The 27,188-nt window shown below is 43.4% G+C and overlaps 1 protein-coding gene across 2 annotated transcripts in view; it reads left to right on the top strand.

The window, feature by feature from the left end:
• The window catches only part of IFT172 (intraflagellar transport 172), a 157,550-nt gene that overhangs the window by 114,354 nt on the left and 16,008 nt on the right, over positions 1-27,188 (top strand). For both annotated transcript variants that reach the window (XM_069973309.1, XM_069973308.1), the window contains exons 27-31: positions 17,196-17,331; positions 17,417-17,533; positions 17,610-17,752; positions 17,834-17,927; positions 24,477-24,541. In XM_069973309.1, the coding sequence (XP_069829410.1) occupies positions 17,196-17,331; positions 17,417-17,533; positions 17,610-17,752; positions 17,834-17,927; positions 24,477-24,541 (555 nt within the window). The remainder of the gene's footprint in view (positions 1-17,195; positions 17,332-17,416; positions 17,534-17,609; positions 17,753-17,833; positions 17,928-24,476; positions 24,542-27,188) is intronic.

Below are 27,188 nucleotides of genomic sequence, written 5' to 3'. Positions count from 1 at the left end.
TCTCATACATACATATACACTGATATAAGGAGAGATATCATACAAACATATACACTGACATAAGGATCTCATACATACATATACACTGATATAAGGAGGGATCTCATACATACATATACACTGATATAAGGAGGGATCTCATACATACATATACACTGATATAAGGAGGGATCTCATACATACATATACACTGTTATAAGGAGGGATCTCATACATACATATACACTGATATAAGGAGGGATCTCATACATACATATACACTGCTATAAGGAGAGATATACATACATATACACTGCTGTAAGGAGGGATCTCATACATACATATACACTGATATAAGGATCTCATACATACATATACACTGATATAAGGATCTCATACATACATATACACTGATATAAGGATCTCATACATACATATACACTGATATAAGGATCTCATACATACATATACACTGATATAAGGTCTCATACATACATAGACACTGATATAGGATCTCATACATACATATCACTGATATAAGGATCTCATACATACATATACACTGATATAAGGAGGGATCTCATACATACATATACACTGACATAAGGAGGGATATCATACATACCTATACCCTGATATAAGGAGGGATAATCAATACATACATATACACTGATATAAGTAAGGATCTAATACATACATATACACTGATATAAGGAGGGATCTCATACATACATATACACTGATATAAGGAGGGATCTCATACATACATATACACTGATATAAGGAGGGATCTCATACATACATATACACTGATATAAGGAGGGATCTCATACATACATATACACTGATATAAGGAGGGATCTCATACATACATATACACTGATATAAGGAGGGATCTCATACATACATATACACTGATATAAGGAGGGATCTCATACATACATATACACTGATATAAGGAGGGATCTCATACATACATATACACTGATATAAGGAGGATCTCATACATACATATACACTGATATAAGGATCTCATACATACATATACACTGATATAAGGATCTCATACATACATATACACTGATATAAGGATCTCATACATACATAACACTGATATAAGGGGATCTCATACATACATATACACTGATATAAGGAGGGATCTCATACATACATATACACTGACATAAGGAGGGATATCATACATACATATACACTGATATAAGGAGGGATATCATACATACATATACACTGATATAAGTAAGGATCTCATACATACATATACACTGATATAAGGAGGGATCTCATAGATACATATACACTGATATAAGGAGGGATCTCATACATACATATACACTGATATAAGGAGGGATCTCATACATACATATACACTGATATAAGGAGGGATTCATACATACATATACACTGATATAAGGAGGGATCTCATACATACATATACACTGATATAAGGAGGGATCTCATACATACATATACACTGATATAAGGATCTCATACATACATATACACTGATATAAGGAGGGATCTCATACATACATATACACTGATATAAGGAGGGATCTCATACATACATATACACTGATATAAGGAGGGATCTCATACATACATATACACTGATATAAGGAGGGATCTCATACATACATATACACTGATATAAGGAGGGATCTCATACCATACAGATACACTGATATAAGGAGGGATCTCATACATACATATACACTGATATAAGGAGGGATCTCATACATACATATACACTGATATAAGGAGGGATCTCATACATACATATACACTGATATAAGGAGGGATCTCATACATACATATACACTGATATAAGGAGGGATCTCATACATACATATACACTGATATAAGGAGGGATCTCATACATACATATACACTGATATAAGGAGGGATCTCATACATACATATACACTGATATAAGGATATCATACATACATATACACTGATATAAGGAGGGATCTCATACATACATATACACTGATATAAGGATATCATACATACATATACACTGATATAAGGAGGGATCTCATACATACATATACACTGATATAAGGAGGGATCTCATACATACATATACACTGATATAAGGATATCATACATACATATACACTGATATAAGGAGGGATCTCATACATACATATACACTGATATAAGGAGGGATCTCATACATACATATACACTGATATAAGGAGGGATCTCATACATACATATACACTGACATAAGGAGGGATATCATACATACATATACACTGATATAAGGAGGGATATCATACATACATATACACTGATATAAGTAAGGATCTCATACATACATATACACTGATATAAGGAGGGATCTCATACATACATATACACTGATATAAGGAGGGATCTCATACATACATATACACTGATATAAGGAGGGATCTCATACATACATATACACTGATATAAGGAGGGATCTCATACATACATATACACTGATATAAGGAGGGATCTCATACATACATATACACTGATATAAGGAGGGATCTCATACATACATATACACTGATATAAGGAGGGATCTCATACATACATACATATACACTGATATAAGGAGGGATCTCATACATACATATACACTGATATAAGGATCTCATACATACATATACACTGATATAAGGATCTCATACATACATATACACTGATATAAGGAGGGATCTCATACATACATATACACTGATATAAGGATCTCATACATACATATACACTGATATAAGGAGGGATCTCATACATACATATACACTGATATAAGGAGGGATCTCATACATACATATACACTGATATAAGGAGGGATCTCATACATACATATACACTGATATAAGGAGGGATCTCATACATACATATACACTGATATAAGGAGGGATCTCATACATACATATACACTGATATAAGGAGGGATCTCATACATACATATACACTGATATAAGGAGGGATCTCATACATACATATACACTGATATAAGGAGGGATCTCATACATACATATACACTGATATAAGGAGGGATCTCATACATACATATACACTGATATAAGGAGGGATCTCATACATACATATACACTGATATAAGGAGGGATCTCATACATACATATACACTGATATAAGGAGGGATCTCATACATACATATACACTGATATAAGGAGGGATCTCATACATACATATACACTGATAAAAGGAGGGATCTCATACATACATATACACTGATATAAGGATCTCATACATACATATACACTGATATAAGGAGGGATCTCATACATACATATACACTGATATAAGGAGGGATCTCATACATACATATACACTGATATAAGGAGGGATCTCATACATACATATACACTGATATAAGGAGGGATCTCATACATACATATACACTGATATAAGGAGGGATCTCATACATACATATACACTGATATAAGGAGGGATCTCATACATACATATACACTGATATAAGGATATCATACATACATATACACTGATATAAGGAGGGATCTCATACATACATATACACTGATATAAGGAGGGATCTCATACATACATATACACTGATATAAGGAGGGATCTCATACATACATATACACTGATATAAGGAGGGATCTCATACATACATATACACTGATATAAGGAGGGATCTCATACATACATATACACTGATATAAGGAGGGATATCATACATACATATACACTGATATAAGGATCTCATACATACATATACACTGATATAAGGAGGGATCTCATACATACATATACACTGATATAAGGAGGGATCTCATACATACATATACACTGATATAAGGATATCATACATACATATACACTGATATAAGGAGGGATCTCATACATACATATACACTGATATAAGGATATCATACATACATATACACTGATATAAGGAGGGATCTCATACATACATATACACTGATATAAGGAGGGATCTCATACATACATATACACTGATATAAGGAGGGATCTCATACATACATATACACTGATATAAGGAGGGATCTCATACATACATATACACTGATATAAGGATATCATACATACATATACACTGATATAAGGAGGGATCTCATACATACATATACACTGATATAAGGAGGGATCTCATACATACATATACACTGATATAAGGAGGGATCTCATACATACATATACACTGATATAAGGAGGGATCTCATACATACATATACACTGATATAAGGAGGGATCTCATACATACATATACACTGATATAAGGAGGGATCTCATACATACATATACACTGATATAAGGAGGGATATCATACATATACACTGATATAAGGATCTCATACATACATATACACTGATATAAGGAGGGATCTCATACATACATATACACTGATATAAGGAGGGATCTCATACATACATATACACTGATATAAGGAGGGATCTCATACATACATATACACTGATATAAGGAGGGATATCATACATACATATACACTGATATAAGGAGGGATCTCATACATACATATACACTGATATAAGGAGGGATCTCATACATACATATACACTGACATAAGGATCTCATACATACATATACACTGATATAAGGAGAGATCTCATACATACATATACACTGATATAAGGAGGGATCTCATACATACATATACACTGATATAAGGAGGGATCTCATACATGCATATACACTGATATAAGGAGAGATATCATACATACATACATATACACTGATATAAGGAGGGATCTCATACATACATATACACTGATATAAGGAGGGATCTCATACATACATATACACTGATATAAGGAGGGATCTCATACATACATATACACTGATATAAGGAGGGATCTCATACATACATATACACTGATATAAGGAGGGATCTCATACATACATATACACTGATATAAGTAAGGATATCACATACAGTATATAACATGGCAGAGCCCCCCCCCCCCCCCCACAGTATATAACATGGCAGAACCCCCCACATACAGTATATAACATGGCAGAACCCCCCCCACACACACACAGTATATAACATGGCAGAACCCCCCCACACACACACAGTATATAGGTCTATATGAGGTGTTATGGACATCCTAATATTCAAGTACCTTACCAAGAAGGGACCTCGGCAGCCCAGCAGTGCGAGAGCAGGAGTAACAACCCGCTGCACATGTGTAATAGTGACAGCTCCACTCACCTATGCCTGAGACCCTATATATACACACACACACATAGGGGGCGCTATATATACACACACACATAGGGGGTGCTATACACACACACATAGGGGACCCTATATATACACACACAGTGCCGCAGCCCAGCAGTGCGAGAGCAGGAGTAACAACCCGCTGCACATGTGTAATAGTGACAGCTCCACTCACCTATGCCGGAGGCCGAAGTCTTCTCCCTACAGACACAGCGCCATCATCACGCTATGCCAGGAGCGAGATACAGGAAGCAGATAGCTCCACCGGCAGGTGGAAGCCAGCGCTGGGGCAGGGGAGATAGCGGCAGGGCACGCCAGGACCCACATGGACTCTCCCTCTGGCGGTCAGCCACAATGGAGAACTGCAGCACCCTACAGCCAGAGCCATTGGGCCTCACTGATCACTGGGTGACACACAGCAGGAGGCTCAGCTGACAGGTATCAGGAGCACAGGGGATATATATGTATATAGCCAGGTATCAGGAGCACAGGGGATATATATGTATATAGCCAGGTATCAGGAGCACAGGGGATATATATGTATATAGCCAGGTATCAGGAGCACAGGGGTGATATATATATATATATAGCCAGGTATCAGGAGCACAGGGGATATATATGTATATAGCCAGGTATCAGGAGCACAGGGGATATATATGTATATAGCCAGGTATCAGGAGCACAGGGGATATATATGTATATAGCCAGGTATCAGGAGCACAGGGGATATATATGTATATATAGCCAGGTATCAGGAGCACAGGGGTGATATATATGTATATAGCCAGGTATCAGGAGCACAGGGGTGATATATATATATATAGCCAGGTATCAGGAGCACAGGGGATATATATGTATATATATATATATATGTGTATATAGCCAGGTATCAGGAGCACAGGGGATATATATGTATATAGCCAGGTATCAGGAGCACAGGGGATATATATATGTATATAGCCAGGTATCAGGAGCACAGGGGATATATATGTATATAGCCAGGTATCAGGAGCACAGGGGATATATATGTATATAGCCAGGTATCAGGAGCACAGGGGATATATATATATATATAGCCAGGTATCAGGAGCACAGGGGATATATATATGTATATAGCCAGGTATCAGGAGCACAGGAGATATATATGTATATAGCCAGGTATCAGGAGCACAGGAGATATATATATGTATATAGCCAGGTATCAGGAGCACAGGGGATATATATGTATATATATATATATATGTGTATATAGCCAGGTATCAGGAGCACAGGGGATATATATGTATATATATATATGTATATAGCCAGGTATCAGGAGCACAGGGGATATATATGTATATATATATATGTATATAGCCAGGTATCAGGAGCACAGGGGATATGCTGACCTTTCAGGATCCCCAGAAAGTACAGCAAGCCTGCAATTTGGCTAGGATTTCCTTCATTGGCTGTTACTTGAAGGGGTCATATGAAAACCCCTCAGTGCAGCACATGCGGCTAGTGCTGCGGCCAGGGTTTCCCACATTGGCCAATCTGGAATAAAACAAACAAATATATGTTAGAATAAAAGATGGAAGCAGGAAAGGAAATACTCAACTGCCTCCAAATAGGAGGATGGAAAAGACAAAGGTGGACAAGAGTAGGAGAGGTAGATACTCTCATATTCATATTCATATTCATATATATATATATATATATATATATACACACACTCCTGCTGGTGGAATGAGGACAGATAAAACCACATGTGAGAGTGGGTTCTTATAGGCCATCAATTAAGCTAATTTCTTGATTGCTTTGCTAGGTGGACGGTCCTAGGGTGGAGTCTGGGGGATAGAATATCCCATCTGTGCTGCCTGAGAACGAAGAGGAAATACTCTATGTGATAGGGGGGGGAGGTATATACTGTATGTGATAGAGGGGGGGTATATATACTGTATGTGATAGAGGGGGGGGGGTATATACTGTATGTGATAGAGGGGCGTATGTATATATATATATATATATACTGTATGTGATAGAGGGGGGGTATATATACTGTATGTGATAGGGGGGGGAGGTATATACTCTATGTGATAGAGGGGGGGGAGGTATATACTGTATGTGATAGAGGGGGGGTATATATACTGTATGTGATAGAGGGGCGTATATTTATATATATATATATATATACTGTATGTGATAGAGGGGGTATATATATACTGTATGTGATAGAGGGGGGTATATATACTGTATGTGATAGAGAGGGTATATATATACTGTATGTGATAGAGGGGGTATATATACTGTATGTGATAGAGGGGGTATATATACTGTATGTGATAGAGGGGGTATATATACTGTATGTGATAGAGCGGATATATATACTGTATGTGATAGAGGGGGTATATATACTGTATGTGATAGAGGGGGTATATATACTGTATGTGATAGAGGGGGGTATATATACTGTATGTGATAGAGGGGGTATATATACTGTATGTGATAGAGGGGGGTATATATACTGTATGTGATAGAGCGGGTATATATATACTGTATGTGATAGAGGGGGTATATATACTGTCTGTGATAGAGGGGGGTATATATACTGTATGTGATAGAGGGGTATATATAATATACTGTATGTGGTAGAGGGGTATATATACTTTATGTGCCTGGGGAGGTATATATAATATACTGAATGTGATAGAGGGGTATATATATATATACGGTATGTGATAGAGGGGGGTATATATACTGTATGTGATAGAGAGGGTATATATATACTGTATGTGATAGAGGGGGTATATATACTGTATGTGATAGAGGGGGTATATATACTGTATGTGATAGAGGGGGTATATATACTGTATGTGATAGAGCGGATATATATACTGTATGTGATAGAGGGGGTATATATACTGTATGTGATAGAGGGGGTATATATACTGTATGTGATAGAGGGGGGGTATATATACTGTATGTGATAGAGGGGGTATATATACTGTATGTGATAGAGGGTATATATACTGTATGTGATAGAGCGGGTATATATATACTGTATGTGATAGAGGGGGTATATATACTGTCTGTGATAGAGGGGGGTATATATACTGTATGTGATAGAGGGGTATATATAATATACTGTATGTGGTAGAGGGGTATATATACTTTATGTGCCTGGGGGGGTATATATAATATACTGAATGTGATAGAGGGGGTATATATATATACGGTATGTGATAGAGGGGTATATATATTGTATGTGACAGAGGGGGGTATATACTGTATGTGATAGAGAGGGTATATATACTGTATGTGATAGAGGGGGGTATATATATACTGTATGTGATAGAGGGGGGTATATATATATATACTGTATGTGATAGAGGGGGGTATATATATACTGTATGTGATAGAGCGGGTATATATATACTGTATGTGATAGAGGGGGTATATATACTGTATGTGATAGAGGGGGTATATATACTGTATGTGATAGAGGGGGGGTATATATACTGTATGTGATAGAGGGGGTATATATATACTGTATGTGATAGAGGGGTATATATATACTGTATGTGATAGAGGGGGTATATATACTGTATGTGATAGAGGGGTATATATAATATACTGTATGTGGTAGAGGGGTATATATACTTTATGTGCCTGGGGGGGTATATATAATATACTGTATGTGATAGAGGGGGTATATATACTGTATGTGATAGAGGGGGTATATATATATATATATACGGTATGTGATAGAGGGGGTATATATACTGTATGTGATAGAGGGGGTATATATATATATATACGGTATGTGATAGAGGGGGTATATATACTGTATGTGATAGAGGGGGTATATATATATATATACGGTATGTGATAGAGGGGGTATATATACTGTATGTGATAGAGGGGGTATATATATATATATATACGGTATGTGATAGAGGGGGTATATATACTGTATGTGATAGAGGGGGGTATATATACTGTATGTGATAGAGAGGGTATATATATACTGTATGTGATAGAGGGGGTGTATATATACTGTATGTGATAGAGGGGTATATATATTGTATGTGACAGAGGGGGGTATATACTGTATGTGATAGAGGGGGGTATATATATATATATATATACTGTATGTGATAGAGGGGTATATATATTGTATGTGACAGAGGGGGGTATATATATATACTGTATGTGATAGAGGGGGGTATATACTGTATGTGATAGAGAGGGTATATATACTGTATGTGATAGAGGGATATATATACTGTATGTGATAGAGGGATATATATACTGTATGTGATAGATTGGATATATATACTGTATGTGATAGAGGGGGGTATATATACTGTATGTGATAGAGGGGGGGTATATATACTGTATGTGATAGAGGGGGTATATATATTGTATGTGACAGAGGGGGTATATATACTGTATGTGATAGAGGGGTATATATATACTGTATGTAATAGAGGGGGGTATATATACTCTATGTAATAGAGGGGGGTATATATATTGTATGTGATAGAAGGGTATATATATATATATATATATATATACTGTATGTGATAGAGGGGTATATATAATATACTGTATGTGATAGAGGGGGGTATATATACTGTATGTGATAGAGGGGGGAATATATACTGTATGTGATAGAGGGGGTATATATATATACTGTATGTGACAGAGGGGGTATATATATATACTGTATGTGACAGAGGGGGTATATATACTGTATGTGATAGAAGGGTATATATACTGTATGTGATAGAGGGGGTATATATATACTGTATGTGATAGAGGGGTATATATATACGGTATGTGATAGAGGGGGGTATGTATACTGTATGTGATAGAGGGGTATATATAATATACTGTATGTGATAGAGGGGGTATATACTGTATGTGATAGAGGGGGGTATATACTGTATGTGATAGAGGGGTATATATATATTGTATGTGATAGAGGGGGTATATATATACTGTTTGTGATAGAGGGGTATATATAATATACTGTATGTGATAGAGGGGGGTATGTATACTGTATGTGATAGAGGGGTATATATAATATACTGTATGTGATAGAGGGGGGTATATACTGTATGTGATAGAGGGGGGTATATACTGTATGTGATAGAGGGGGGTATATACTGTATGTGATAGAGGGGTATATATATATTGTATGTGATAGAGGGGGGTATATATACTGTATGTGATAGAGGGGTATATATACTGTTTGTGATAGAGGGGTATATATAATATACTGTATGTGATAGAGGGGGTATATATATATATATATATATATATACTGTATGTGATAAAGGGGGGTATATACTGTATGTGATAGAGGGGGGTATATATACTGTATGTGATAGAGGGGGGGTATATATACTGTATGTGATAGAGGGGGGGTATATATACTGTATGTGATAGAGGGGGTATATATATACTGTATGTGATAGAGGGGGGTATATATATACTGTATGTGACAGAGGGGGTATATATATACTGTATGTGACAGAGGGGGGTATATATACTGTATGTGATAGAGGGGGTATATATACTGTATGTGATAGAGGGGGTATATATACTGTATGTGTTAGAGGGGGATATATATATATATGCTGTATGTGATAGAGGGGGGTATATATATACTGTATGTGATAGAGGGGGGTATGTATACTGTATGTGATAGAGGGGGTATATATATACTGTATGTGACAGAGGGGGGTATATATACTGTATGTGATAGAGGGGTATGTATAATATACTGTATGTGATAGAGGGGGGTATATATACTGTATGTGATAGAGGGGGTATATATATACTGTATGTGATAGAGGGTATATATACTGTATGTGATAGAGGGGGTATATATATACTGTATGTGATAGAGGGGGTATATATACTGTATGTGATAGAGGGGTATAATATACTGTATGTGATAGAGGGGGGTATATATACTGTATGTGATAGAGGGGGTATATATACTGTATGTGATAGAGGGGGGTATATATACTGTATGTGATAGAGGGGGGGTATATATACTGTATGTGATAGAGGTGGGTATATATATACTGTATGTGATAGAGGGGGGTATATATACTGTATGTGATAGAGGGGGGTATATATACTGTATGTGATAGAGGGGGGTATATATACTGTATGTGATAGAGGGGGGTATATATACTGTATGTGATAGAGGGGGGGTATATATACTGTATGTGATAGAGGTGGGTATATATATACTGTATGTGATAGAGGGTATATATACTGTATGTGATAGAGGGGGTATATATATACTGTATGTGATAGAGGGGGTATATATATACTGTATGTGATAGAGGGGGTATATATATACTGTATGTGATAGAGGAGGTATATATATACTGTATGTGATAGAGGGAGGTATATATACTGTATGTGATAGAGGGGGATATATATATATATATGCTGTATGTGATAGAGGGGGGTATATATATACTGTATGTGATAGAGGGGGGTATGTATACTGTATGTGATAGAGGTGGGTGTATATATATACTGTATGTGATAGAGAGGGTATATATACTGTATGTGATAGAGGGGGTATGTATATACTGTATGTGATAGAGGGGGGTATATATACTGTATGTGATAGAGGGGGTATATATATACTGTATGTTATAGAGGGGTATATATAATATACTGTATGTGATAGAGGGGGGTATATATATACTGTATGTGATAGAGGGGTATGTATATACTGTATGTGATAGAGGGGGGTATATATACTGTATGTGATAGAGGGGGAGTATATATACAGTATGTGATAGAGGGGTATATATAATATACTGTATGTGATAGAGGGGTATATATACTTTATGTGCCCGGGGGGGTATATATAATATACTGTATGTGATAGAGGGGGTATATATATATATATATACGGTATGTGATAGAGGGGGTATATATACTGTATGTGATAGAGGGGGGTATATATACTGTATGTGATAGAGGGGGGTAAATATATACTGTATGTGATAGAGGGGGGTATATATACTGTATGTGATAGAGGGGGGGGTATGTATACTGTATGTGATAGAGGGCGTATATACTGTATGTGATAGAGGGGGGTATATATACTGTATGTGATAGGGGGGTAAATATATACTGTATGTGATAGAGGGGTATATATACTGTATGTGATAGAGGGGTAAATATATACTGTATGTGATAGAGGGGGTATATATATACTGTATGTGATAGAGGGGGGGTATGTATACTGTATGTGATAGAGGGGGTATATACTGTATGTGACAGAGGGGTACATATATACTGTATGTGATAGAGGGGGGGTATATATACTGTATGTGATAGAGGGGGGGGGTATATATATACTGTATGTGATAGAGGGGTATATATGCTGTATGTGACAGAGGGGGTATATATATACTGTATGTGATAGAGGGGGGGTATATATACTATATGTGATAGAAGGGGGTATATATACTGTATGTGATAGAGGGGGTATATGCTGTACGTGACAGAGGGGGGTATATATATACGGTATGTGACAGAGGGGGGGGTATATATACTGTATGTGATAGAGGGGGGTATATATATACTGTATGTGATAGAGGGGGGGTATATATACTATATGTGATAGAAGGGGGTATATATACTGTATGTGATAGAGGGGGGTATATATACTGTATGTGATAGAGGGGTATATGCTGTACGTGACAGAGGGGGGTATATATATACGGTATGTGACAGAGGGGGGGTATATATACTGTATGTGATAGAGGGGGGTATATATATACTGTATGTGATAGAGGGGGGTATATATATACTGTATGTGATAGAGGGGGTATATATATACTGTATGTGATAGAGGGGGGTATATATATACTGTATGTGATAGAGGGGGGTATATATATACTGTATGTGATAGAGGGGGTATATATACTGTATGTGATAGAGGGGTATATATGCTGTACGTGACAGAGGGGGGTATATATATACGGTATGTGACAGAGGGGGGGGTATATATACTGTATGTGATAGAGGGGGGTATATATATACTGTATGTGATAGAGGGGGGTATATATATACTGTATGTGATAGAGGGGTATATATGCTGTATGTGACAGAGGGGGGTATATATATATACTGTATGTGATAGAGGGGGGTATATATATACTGTATGTGATAGAGGGGGGTATATATATACTGTATGTGATAGAGGGGGTATATATATATATACGGTATGTGACAGAGGGGGGTATATATATACTGTATGTGATAGAGGGGGGTATATATATACTGTATGTGATAGAGGGGTATATATGCTGTATGTGACAGAGGGGGGTATATATATATACTGTATGTGATAGAGGGGGGTATATATATACTGTATGTGATAGAGGGGGGTATATATATATTGTATGTGATAGAGGGGGTATATATATACTGTATGTGATAGAGGGGGGTATATATACTGTATGTGATAGAGGGGGGTATGTATACTGTATGTGATAGAGGGGGCTATATATACTGTATGTGATAGAGGGGGGTATATATACTGTATGTGATAGAGGGGGTATGTATACTGTATGTGATAGAGGGGGGTATATATATACGGTATGTGACAGAGGGGGAGTATATATACTGTATGTGATAGAGGGGGTATATATATACTGTATGTGATAGAGGGGTATATATAATATACTGTATGTGATAGAGGGAGGGTATGTATACTGTATGTGACAGAGGGGGAGTATATATGCTGTATGTGATAGAGGGGGGTATATATATACGGTATGTGACAGAGGGGGAGTATATATACTGTATGTGATAGAGGGGGGTATATATACTGTATGTGATAGAGGGGGTATATATATACTGTATGTGATAGAGGGGGGTATATATATATACTGTATGTGATAGAGGGGTATATATATACGGTATGTGATAGAGGGGTATATATACTGTATGTGACAGAGGGGGTATATATATACTGTATGTGATAGAGGGGGTATATATACTATATGTGATAGAAGGGGGTATATATACTGTATGTGATAGAGGGGGGTATATATACTGTATGTGATAGAGGGGTATATGCTGTACGTGACAGAGGGGGGTATATATATACGGTATGTGACAGAGGGGGGGGTATATATACTGTATGTGATAGAGGGGGGTATATATATACTGTATGTGATAGAGGGGGGTATATATATACTGTATGTGATAGAGGGGGTATATATATACTGTATGTGATAGAGGGGGGTATATATATACTGTATGTGATAGAGGGGGGGTATATATACTGTATGTGATAGAGGGGGTATATATACTGTATGTGATAGAGGGGTATATATGCTGTACGTGACAGAGGGGGGTATATATATACGGTATGTGACAGAGGGGGGGGTATATATACTGTATGTGATAGAGGGGGGTATATATATACTGTATGTGATAGAGGGGGGTATATATATACTGTATGTGATAGAGGGGTATATATGCTGTATGTGACAGAGGGGGTATATATATATACTGTATGTGATAGAGGGGGGTATATATATATACTGTATGTGATAGAGGGGGGTATATATATACTGTATGTGATAGAGGGGGGTATATATACTGTATGTGATAGAGGGGGTATATATATTGTATGTGATAGAGGGGGTATATATATACTGTATGTGATAGAGGGGGGTATATATACTGTATGTGATAGAGGGGGGTATATATACTGTATGTGATAGAGGGGGGTATATATACTGTATGTGATAGAGGGGGCTATATATACTGTATGTGATAGAGGGGGGTATATATACTGTATGTGATAGAGGGGGTATGTATACTGTATGTGATAGAGGGGGGTATATATATACGGTATGTGACAGAGGGGGAGTATATATACTGTATGTGATAGAGGGGGTATATATATACTGTATGTGATAGAGGGGTATATATGCTGTATGTGATAGAGGGGGGTATATATATACGGTATGTGACAGAGGGGGAGTATATATACTGTATGTGATAGAGGGGGGTATATATACTGTATGTGATAGAGGGGGTATATATATACTGTATGTGATAGAGGGGGGTATATATATACTGTATGTGATAGAGGGGTATATATATACGGTATGTGATAGAGGGGTATATATACTGTATGTGACAGAGGGGGTATATATATACTGTATGTGATAGAGGGGGTATATATATTGTATGTGACAGAGGGGTATATATGCTGTATGTGATAGAGGGGGGTATATATATACTCTGTGATAGATTGGTATATATGCTGTATGTGACAGAGGGGGGTATATATACTGTATGTGATAGAGGGGGGTATATATACTGTATGTGATAGAGGGGGGTATATATACTGTATGTGACAGAGGGGGGTATATATATACGGTATGTGATAGAGGGGTATATATACTATATGTGACAGAGCGGGGTATATATATACTGTATGTGATAGAGAGGGGTATATATACTGTATGTGACAGAGGGGGTATATATATACTGTATGTGACAGAGGGGGGTATATATACTGTATGTGATAGAGGGGGGTATATATACTGTATGTGATAGAGGGGGGTATATAAACTGTATGTGATAGAGGGGTATATATACTGTATGTGATAGAGGGGGTATATATATACGGTATGTGATAGAGGGGTATATATACTGTATGTGACAGAGGGGGTATATATATACTGTATGTGATAGAGGGGGGTATATATACTGTATGTGATAGAGGGGGGTATATATACTGTATGTGATAGAGGGGGGTATATATACTGTATGTGATAGAGGGGGGTATATATACTGTATGTGATAGAGGGGTATATATACTGTATGTGACAGAGGGGGGTATATATATACGGTATGTGATAGAGGGGTATATATACTGTATGTGACAGAGGGGGGTATATATATACTGTATGTGACAGAGGGGGTATATATATACTGTATGTGATAGAGGGGGGTATATATACTGTATGTGATAGAGGGGGGTATATATACTGTATGTGATAGAGGGGGGTATATATACTGTATGTGATAGAGGGGGGTATATATACTGTATGTGATAGAGGGGTATATATACTGTATGTGACAGAGGGGGGTATATATATACGGTATGTGATAGAGGGGTATATATACTGTACGTGACAGAGGGGGGTATATATACTGTATGTGATAGAGGGGGTATATACTGTATGTGACAGAGGGGTACATATATACTGTATGTGATAGAGGGGGGGTATATATACTGTATGTGATAGAGGGGGTATATATATACTGTATGTGATAGAGGGGGGTATATATACTGTATGTGATAGATTGGTATATATGCTGTATGTGACAGAGGGGGAGTATATATACTGTATGTGATAGAGGGGGGGTATATATACTATATGTGATAGAAGGGGGTATATATACTGTATGTGATAGAGGGGGGTATATATACTGTATGTGATAGAGGGGTATATGCTGTACGTGACAGAGGGGGGTATATATATACGGTATGTGACAGAGGGGGGGTATATATACTGTATGTGATAGAGGGGGGTATATATATACTGTATGTGATAGAGGGGTATATATAATATACTGTATGTGACAGAGGGGGGTATATATACTGTATGTGATAGAGGGGGGTATATATACTGTATGTGATAGAGGGGGGTATATATACTGTATGTGATAGAGGGGTATATATACTGTATGTGACAGAGGGGGGTATATATATACGGTATGTGATAGAGGGGTATATATACTGTATGTGACAGAGGGGGGTATATATATACTGTATGTGATAGAGGGGTATATATACTGTATGTGACAGAGGGGGGTATATATATATACGGTATGTGATAGAGCCGGTACCCGGTAACCATTCTATACGTGTTACTACATGGCGGCTGATTACTGTTTGGCGTCACAGATTATATATCACGGTGGATGAACCGGATCTCGCTATCGCCATGTACAAGAGACACAACTTACATGAAGACATGATTCGCCTGGTCACCAAGTATCACCCCGACCTCCTGCTGGACACCCATCTGCACCTGGGCAAGGTAGTTCACATGGTCCTGGCGGGGTTCTTCCTCTATAGGCCCTCATGGTGTCAGTAATCCCCCCCCTTCCCATGTGTGTCCTCAGGAGCTGGAGGCTGGGGGGCGTCTGCGAGAGGCGGAATATCATTACCTGAAGGCCAAGGACTGGAAATCCACTGTGAATATGTACCGAGCGACTGGCATGTGGGAGGAGGCGCACCGGGTGAGTGCCGACCACGCTGGGATCTTATCCTCCTCTATCCACCTACAGGAATATAACACGGCCTCTTCTATGGCAGGTGGCAAAAGCGCATGGAGGCGCCAACGCTCACAAACACGTCACCTACTTCTGGGCAAAGAGCTTAGGAGGAGAGGCGGCCGTGAAGCTGCTGACCAAGTTCAGCCTCCTGGAGACCGCCATCGATCATGCCACCGAGAACTGGTGAGTGCCGCCATGGGGGGTGGGGTAGCGCTCTTCCAAGGACCGCCGTGTCTCTTCAACTCATGAAATCCTTTCTTTCAGCACATTTGATTTTGCATTTGAGCTAGGACGATTGGCCATGAAGGAGAAACTCCCAGAGATCCACCTGAAGTACGCCATGTTCCTGGAGGACGAGGTGAGGCCAGCGTACAAGGGAGGCTGTGTCCCTTAGTACTGGATACATGTAATATAGGGTGGCCCCGGGTGATGGATACATGTAATATAGGGTGGCCCCAGGTGATGGATACATGTAATATAGGGTGGCCCCGGGTGATGGATACATGTAATATAGGGTGGCCCCGGGTGATGGATACATGTAATATAGGGTGGCCCCGGGTGATGGATACATGTAATATAGGGTGGCCCCGGGTGATGGATACATGTAATATAGGGTGGCCCCGGGTGATGGATACATGTAATATAGGGTCGCCCCGGGTGATGGATACATGTAATATAGGGTGGCCCCGGGTGATGGATACATGTAATATAGGGTCGCCCCGGGTGATGGATACATGTAATATAGGGTCGCCCCGGGTGATGGATACATGTAATATAGGGTGGCCCCGGGTGATGGATACATGTAATATAGGGTCGCCCCGGGTGATGGATACATGTAATATAGGGTGGCCCCGGGTGATGGATACATGTAATATAGGGTCGCCCCGGGTGATGGATACATGTAATATAGGGTGGCCCCGGGTGATGGATACATGTAATATAGGGTGGCCCCGGGTGATGGATACATGTAATATAGGGTGGCCCCGGGTGATGCATACATGTAATATAGGGTGGCCCCGGGTGATGCATACATGTAATATAGGGTGGCCCCGGGTGATGCATACATGTAATATAGGGTGGCCCCGGGTGATGGATACATGTAATATAGGGTCGCCCCGGGTGATGGATACATGTAATATAGGGTGGCCCCGGGTGATGGATACATGTAATATAGGGTCGCCCCGGGTGATGGATACATGTAATATAGGGTCGCCCCGGGTGATGGATACATGTAATATAGGGTCGCCCCGGGTGATGGATACATGTAATATAGGGTGGCCCCGGGTGATGGATACATGTAATATAGGGTGGCCCCGGGTGATGCATACATGTAATATAGGGTGGCCCCGGGTGATGGATACATGTAATATAGGGTGGCCCCGGGTGATGGATACATGTAATATAGGGTGGCCCCGGGTGATGGATACATGTAATATAGGGTGGCCCCGGGTGATGCATACATGTAATATAGGGTGGCCCCGGGTGATGCATACATGTAATATAGGGTGGCCCCGGGTGATGTTGTTGTCTTCCCTGTGAGAGATTCTAGCTGTAGGATTCAGTGTGCCTGAGGATAGGATCTCCTCTAACAGGCTATCCTCAGCCACACCGATTCCTACAGCTAGGATCTCTTCTAACAGGCTATCCTCAGCCACACTGAATATTACAGCTAGGATCTCCCCCAACAGGCCGTCCCCAGCCACACCGATTCCTACAGCTAGGATCTCTCCCAACAGGCTAGCTGTAGGAATCAGTGTGGCTGAGGATAGCCTGTTGGGAGAGATCCTAGCTGTAGGAATTGGTGTGGCTGAGGATAGCCTGTTGGGAGAGATCCTAGCTGTAGGAATCGGTGTGGCTGAGGATAGCCTGTTGGGAGAGATCCTAGCTGTAGGAATCGGTGTGGCTGAGGATAGCCTGTTGGGTGAAATCCTAGCTGTAAGAATCGTTGTGGCTGAGGATAGCCTGTTGGGAGAGATCCTAGCTGTAGGAATCGGTGTGGCTGAGGATAGCCTGTTGGGAGAGATCCTAGCTATAATAATCAGTGTGGCTGAAACTGAGCTGAAAGATCTACAAAACACCATAGGTTCAGAATCCCTCACCACCCAGGGAATTCTGTAATCCTAGGGGGATAAACCCCTCGACAGCCAGTGGAATCCCTAAATGTCCACATGCTCCAAGACAACAAGGACCAAACGTCAGAGCCGCCCAGGCCTAAGGAAAGTAGACAACAAGGACCAAACGTCAGAGCCACCCAGACCTAAGGAAGGTAGCCAACAAGGACCAAACGTCAGAGCCGCCCAGGCCTAAGGAGGGTAGACAACAAGGACCAAACGTCAGAGCCACCCAGGCCTAAGGAAGGTAGCCAACAAGGACCAAACGTCAGAGCCGCCCAGGCCTAAGGAGGGTAGACAACAAGGACCAAACGTCAGAGCCACCCAGGCCTAAGGAAGGTAGCCAACAAGGACCAAACGTCAGAGCCGCCCAGGCCTAAGGAAGGTAGCCAACAAGGACCAAACGTCAGAGCCGCCCAGGCCTAAGGAAGGTAGACAACAAGGCCTAAGGAAGGTAGACAACAAGGCCTAAGGAAGGTAGACAACAAGGCCTAAGGAAGGTAGACAACAAGGACCAAACGTCAGAGCCGCCCAGGCCTAAGGAAGGTAGACAACAAGGACCAAACGTCAGAGCCGCCCAGGCCTAAGGAGGGTAGACAACAAGGACCAAACGTCAGAGCCGCCCAGGCCTAAGGAAGGTAGCCAACAAGGACCAAACGTCAGAGCCGCCCAGGCCTAAGGAAGGTAGCCAACAAGGACCAAACGTCAGAGCCGCCCAGGCCTAAGGAAGGTAGACAACAAGGCCTAAGGAAGGTAGACAACAAGGCCTAAGGAAGGTAGACAACAAGGCCTAAGGAAGGTAGACAACAAGGACCAAACGTCAGAGCCGCCCAGGCCTGAGGGTAGCCAACAAGGACCAAACGTCAGAGCCGCCCAGGCCTAAGGAGGGTAGACAACAAGGACCAAACGTCAGAGCCGCCCAGGCCTAAGGAAGGTAGGCAACAAGGACCAAACGTCAGAGCCACCCAGGCCTAAGGAAGGTAGACAACAAGGCCTAAGGAAGGTAGACAACAAGGACCAAACGTCAGAGCCGCCCAGGCCTAAGGAAGGTAGACAACAAGGACCAAACGTCAGAGCCGCCCAGTCCTAAGGAAGGTAGGCAACTAAGGACCAAACGTCAGAGCCTCCCTGGCCTAAGGAAGGTAGGCAACTAGGACCAAACGTCAGAGCCGCCCAGGCCTAAGGAAGGTAGGCAACAAGGACCAAACGTCAGAGCTGCCCAGGCCTAAGGAAGGTAGACAACAAGGCCTAAGGAAGGTAGACAACAAGGACCAAACGTCAGAGCCGCCCAGGCCTAAGGAAGGTAGACAACAAGGACCAAACGTCAGAGCCGTCCAGGCCTAAGGAAGGTAGACAACAAGGACCAAATGTCAGAGCCACCCAGGCCTAAGGAAGGTAGACAACAAGGACCAAACGTCAGAGCCGCCCAGACCTAAGGAAGGTAGCCAACAAGGACCAAACGTCAGAGCCGCCCAGGCCTAGGGAAGGTAGACAACAAGGACCAAACGTCAGAGCCGCCCAGGCCTAAGGAGGGTAGACAACAAGGCCTAAGGAAGGTAGACAACAAGGCCTAAGGAAGGTAGACAACAAGGCCTAAGGAAGGTAGACAACAAGGACCAAACGTCAGAGCCGCCCAGGCCTGAGGGTAGACAACAAGGACCAAACGTCAGAGCCGCCCAGGCCTAAGGAGGGTAGACAACAAGGACCAAACGTCAGAGCCGCCCAGGCCTAAGGAAGGTAGGCAACAAGGACCAAACGTCAGAGCCACCCAGGCCTAAGGAAGGTAGACAACAAGGCCTAAGGAAGGTAGACAACAAGGACCAAACGTCAGAGCCGCCCAGGCCTAAGGAAGGTAGACAACAAGGACCAAACGTCAGAGCCGCCCAGTCCTAAGGAAGGTAGGCAACAAGGACCAAACGTCAGAGCCTCCCAGGCCTAAGGAAGGTAGGCAACTAGGACCAAACGTCAGAGCCGCCCAGGCCTAAGGAAGGTAGGCAACAAGGACCAAACGTCAGAGCTGCCCAGGCCTAAGGAAGGTAGACAACAAGGCCTAAGGAAGGTAGACAACAAGGACCAAACGTCAGAGCCGCCCAGGCCTAAGGAAGGTAGACAACAAGGACCAAACGTCAGAGCCGTCCAGGCCTAAGGAAGGTAGACAACAAGGACCAAATGTCAGAGCCACCCAGGCCTAAGGAAGGTAGACAACAAGGACCAAACGTCAGAGCCGCCCAGACCTAAGGAAGGTAGCCAACAAGGACCAAACGTCAGAGCCGCCCAGGCCTAGGGAAGGTAGACAACAAGGACCAAACGTCAGAGCCGCCCAGGCCTAAGGAGGGTAGACAACAAGGCCTAAGGAAGGTAGACAACAAGGCCTAAGGAAGGTAGACAACAAGGCCTAAGGAAGGTAGACAACAAGGACCAAACGTCAGAGCCGCCCAGGCCTGAGGGTAGCCAACAAGGACCAAACGTCAGAGCCGCCCAGGCCTAAGGAGGGTAGACAACAAGGACCAAACGTCAGAGCCGCCCAGGCCTAAGGAAGGTAGGCAACAAGGACCAAACGTCAGAGCCACCCAGGCCTAAGGAAGGTAGACAACAAGGCCTAAGGAAGGTAGACAACAAGGACCAAACGTCAGAGCCGCCCAGGCCTAAGGAAGGTAGACAACAAGGACCAAACGTCAGAGCCGCCCAGTCCTAAGGAAGGTAGGCAACAAGGACCAAACGTCAGAGCCTCCCTGGCCTAAGGAAGGTAGGCAACTAGGACCAAACGTCAGAGCCGCCCAGGCCTAAGGAAGGTAGGCAACAAGGACCAAACGTCAGAGCTGCCCAGGCCTAAGGAAGGTAGACAACAAGGCCTAAGGAAGGTAGACAACAAGGACCAAACGTCAGAGCCGCCCAGGCCTAAGGAAGGTAGACAACAAGGACCAAACGTCAGAGCCGTCCAGGCCTAAGGAAGGTAGACAACAAGGACCAAATGTCAGAGCCACCCAGGCCTAAGGAAGGTAGACAACAAGGACCAAACGTCAGAGCCGCCCAGACCTAAGGAAGGTAGCCAACAAGGACCAAACGTCAGAGCCGCCCAGGCCTAGGGAAGGTAGACAACAAGGACCAAACGTCAGAGCCACCCAGGCCTAAGGAAGGTAGCCAACAAGGACCAAACGTCAGAGCCGCCCAGGCCTAAGGAAGGTAGACAACAAGGACCAAACGTCAGAGCCGCCCAGGCCTAAGGAAGGTAGGCAACAAGGACCAAATGTCAGAGCTGCCCAGGCCTAAGGAAGGTAGACAACAAGGCCTAAGGAAGGTAGACAACAAGGACCAAACGTCAGAGCCGCCCAGGCCTAAGGAGGGTAGACAACAAGGACCAAACGTCAGAGCCGCCCAGGCCTAAGGAAGGTAGGCAACTAGGACCAAACGTCAGAGCCGCCCAGACCTAAGGAAGGTAGACAACAAGGACCAAACGTCAGAGCCGTTCAGGCCTAAGGAAGGTAGACAACAAGGCCTAAGGAAGGTAGACAACAAGGCCTAAGGAAGGTAGACAACAAGGACCAAACGTCAGAGCCGCCCAGGCCTAAGGAAGGTAGACAACAAGGACCAAACGTCAGAGCCGCCCAGGCCTAAGGAAGGTAGACAACAAGGACCAAACGTCAGAGCCGCCCAGGCCTAAGGAAGGTAGACAACAAGGACCAAACGTCAGAGCCGTCCAGGCCTAAGGAGGGTAGGCAACAAGGACCAAACGTCAGAGCCGCCCAGGCCTAGGGAGGATAGGCAACAAGGACCAAACGTCAGAGCCGTTCAGGCCTAAGGAAGGTAGACAACAAGGCCTAAGGAAGGTAGACAACAAGGCCTAAGGAAGGTAGACAACAAGGACCAAACGTCAGAGCCGCCCAGGCCTAAGGAGGGTAGACAACAAGGACCAAACGTCAGAGCCACCCAGGCCTAAGGAGGGTAGACAACAAGGACCAAACGTCAGAGCCGCCCAGGCCTAAGGAAGGTAGCCAACAAGGACCAAGTTGAAGCTGCAAACAGGAAGTAAAATCCAAACCTTATGGGAATTCCTCCACCACCCAATGAATGAGGGGCCCAAATGCCTCCAAATAGTTACAGGATACACTAAACCCTATTAGGAGGCACCGATCAAAGAAAGATTCACCATCATAGCCAAGTGGGTGGAGAGGAAGCGGCCGATACGATGATATCCACCTTCCCAGCCTCCAGAACACCAATCCTGTGCGGTATAAGACGGAGGCTGCAGAGGCGTGAACCATGGGGACGGGAGAGGTCATGAAGCCATCTAGCACGGTTTTGTGGTTTTTCAGAACAGCCCCTAATGCTGGAAGTGGAAGGAACCCTTAGGTCTTGTCATGTTTTCCGGCTTCGCTGATATCCCACTTCTGTTGCAACATCAAGAACAACCACAATGCTCACGTCCTGGTCAGGCGTAAGGCCGGACAGCAAGCCAGGACATAGAGGGCCGGATGGAGGGGCCAGGGGTAGACTGTAGAGGGTTTCACCCCCAGCCTGCTGCCCCCTAGAGGCTTAGCAGCTTGGAGCAGTGGTGGATGGGGGAGCGTGTGCTGCTTTTTCACTTACTCGGGACGGGGACCCCTGTTCTCATGATCTATGGATTGGAGAGATACTGTGACCTATAGAGGACCATAGATCTATCGGATAGTTAGTATATAGTAGAGACCAGCTGTCACCCGTGTGTGTAGGGCCTCGCGGATGGCTCCGGGGCTAGGGGCCACTTTCTGAGCTGGGGGTTCTGGCTCCCAGACACATTGATGTCTCTTACTTCTCAGGGGAAATTTACAGAAGCTGAAGGTGAATTTGTTAAAGCCGGAAAACCCAAGGAAGCCGTTCTGATGTAAGATCTGACAAATAATGGTATCAGCTGCATCTCCCCCCTCCCCTCCTCATACGGTGCTTACCTTTCTTCTCTACCTCCCTGTGATATCACGGACATCACCAAATTCTCGCCTGTCCTGTTTTCCCCCCTTCCCAAATTCTCTGTCCTCATATGCCCCTTCCCCAATGTTCTGTCCTGATTCTCCCTCTTGATATCACTCTTCTATTGATTCTCTGGATTCTCTTCTTTCCTAATCCTCCTCCTGTCTCTGGCCTGGTATCCTTCCTCTCCTAATCCTCCCCCTGTGTCTGGCCCGGTATCCTTCCTCTCCTAATCCTCCCCCTGTGTCTGGCCCGGTATCCTTCCTCTCCTAATCCTCCCCCTGTCTCTGGCCCGGTATCCATCCTCTCCTAATCCTCCTCCTGTCTCTGGCCTGGTATCCATCCTCTCCTAATCCTCCTCCTGTCTCTGGCCTGGTATCCTTCCTCTCCTAATCCTCCCCCTGTCTCTGGCCTGGTATCCTTCCTCTCCTAATCCTCCTCCTGTCTCTGGCCCGGTATCCATCCTCTCCTAATCCTCCTCCTGTCTCTGGCCCGGTATCCATCCTCTCCTAATCCTCCTCCTGTCTCTGGCCCGGTATCCATCCTCTCCTAATCCTCCTTCTGTCTCTGGCCCGGTATCCATCCTCTGCCAATCCTCCTTCTGTCTCTGGCCCGGTATCCATCCTTACCCAATCCTCCTTCTGTCTCTGGCCTAGTATCCATCCTTACCCAATCCTCCTCCTGTCTCTGGCCCGGTATCCATCCTCACCCAATCCTCCTCCTGTCTCTGGCCTGGTATCCATCCTCACCCAATCCTCCTCCTGTCTCTGGCCCGGTATCCATCCTCTGCCAATCCTTCTCCTGTCTCGGGCCTAGTATCCATCCTCACCCAATCCTCCTCCTGTCTCTGGCCTGGTATCCTTCCTCTCCTAATCCTCCCCCTGTCTCTGGCCCGGTATCCATCCTCACCCAATCCTCCTCCTGTCTCTGGCCCGGTATCCATCCTCACCCAATCCTCCTCCTGTCTCTGGCCCGGTATCCATCCTCACCCAATCCTCCTCCTGTCTCTGGCCCGGTATCCATCCTCACCCAATCCTCCTCCTGTCTCTGGCCTGGTATCCATCCTCACCCAATCCTCCTTCTGTCTCTGGCCCGGTATCCATCCTCTGCCAATCCTCCTTCTGTCTCTGGCCTAGTATCCATCCTTACCCAATCCTCCTCCTGTCTCTGGCCCGGTATCCATCCTCACCCAATCCTCCTTCTGTCTCTGGCCTAGTATCCATCCTTACCCAATCCTCCTCCTGTCTCTGGCCCGGTATCCATCCTCACCCAATCCTCCTCCTGTCTCTGGCCCGGTATCCATCCTCTGCCAATCCTCCTCCTGTCTCTGGCCCGGTATCCATCCTCACCCAATCCTCCTCCTGTCTCTGGCCCGGTATCCATCCTCTGCCAATCCTTCTCCTGTCTCTGGCCCGGTATCCATCCTCACCCAATCCTCCTCCTGTCTCTGGCCCGGTATTCATCCTCACCCAATCCTCCTCCTGTCTCTGGCCTGGTATCCATCCTCACCCAATCCTCCTCCTGTCTCTGGCCCGGTATCCATCCTCACCCAATCCTCCTCCTGTCTCTGGCCCGGTATCCATCCTCACCCAATCCTCCTCCTGTCTCTGGCCCGGTATCCATCCTCACCCAATCCTCCTCCTGTGTCTGACGTGGTATCCTTTCTTTCCCAATCCTCCTCCTGTCTCTGGCCCGGTATCCTTTCTCTCCCAATCCTCCTCCTGTCTCTGTCCCGGTATCCATTCTCACCCAATCCTTCACCTTAATCTGGCCTGGTATCCATCCTCACCCAATCCTCCTCCTGTGTCTGACGTGGTATCCTTTCTTTCCCAATCCTCCTCCTGTCTCTGCCCTGGTATCCATCCTTACCCAATCCTCCTCTTGTGTCTGACCCAGTATCCTTCCTTTCCCAATCCTCCTCCTGTCTCTGGCCCGGTATTCTTTCTCTCCCAATCCTCCTCCTGTCTCTCACCCAGTATCCTTCCTTACCCAATCCTCCTCCTGTCTCTCACCCAGTATCCTTCCTCACCCAATCCTCCTCCTGTCTCTGGCCCGGTTTCCTTCCTCTGCCAATCCTCCTCCTGTCTCTCACCCAGTATCCTTCCTCACTCAATCCTCCTCCTGTCTCTGGCCCGGTATCCTTCCTCATCCAATCCTCCTCCTGTCTCTCACCCAGTATCCTTCCTCACCCAATCCTCCTCCTGTCTCTGGCCCGGTATCCTTCCTCTGCCAATCCTCCTCCTGTCTCTCACCCAGTATCCTTCCTCACCCAATCCTCCTCCTGTCTCTGGCCCGGTATCCTTCCTCATCCAATCCTCCTCCTGTCTCTCACCCAGTATCCTTCCTCACCCAATCCTCCTCCTGTCTCTCACCCAGTATCCTTCCTTACCCAATCCTCCTCCTGTCTCTCACCCAGTATCCTTCCTCACCCAATTCTCCTCCTGTCTCTCACCCAGTATCCTTCCTCACCCAATCCTCCTCCTGTCTCTGGCCCGGTATCCTTCCTCACCCAATCCTCCTCCTGTCTCTCACCCAGTATCCTTCCTTACCCAATCCTCCTCCTG

This window comes from Dendropsophus ebraccatus, chromosome 6 (genome assembly GCF_027789765.1).
Source record: "Dendropsophus ebraccatus isolate aDenEbr1 chromosome 6, aDenEbr1.pat, whole genome shotgun sequence".
In the NCBI taxonomy this organism is placed as follows: domain Eukaryota; kingdom Metazoa; phylum Chordata; class Amphibia; order Anura; family Hylidae; genus Dendropsophus; species Dendropsophus ebraccatus.
This window is presented reverse-complemented; position numbering and strand designations above follow the sequence as displayed.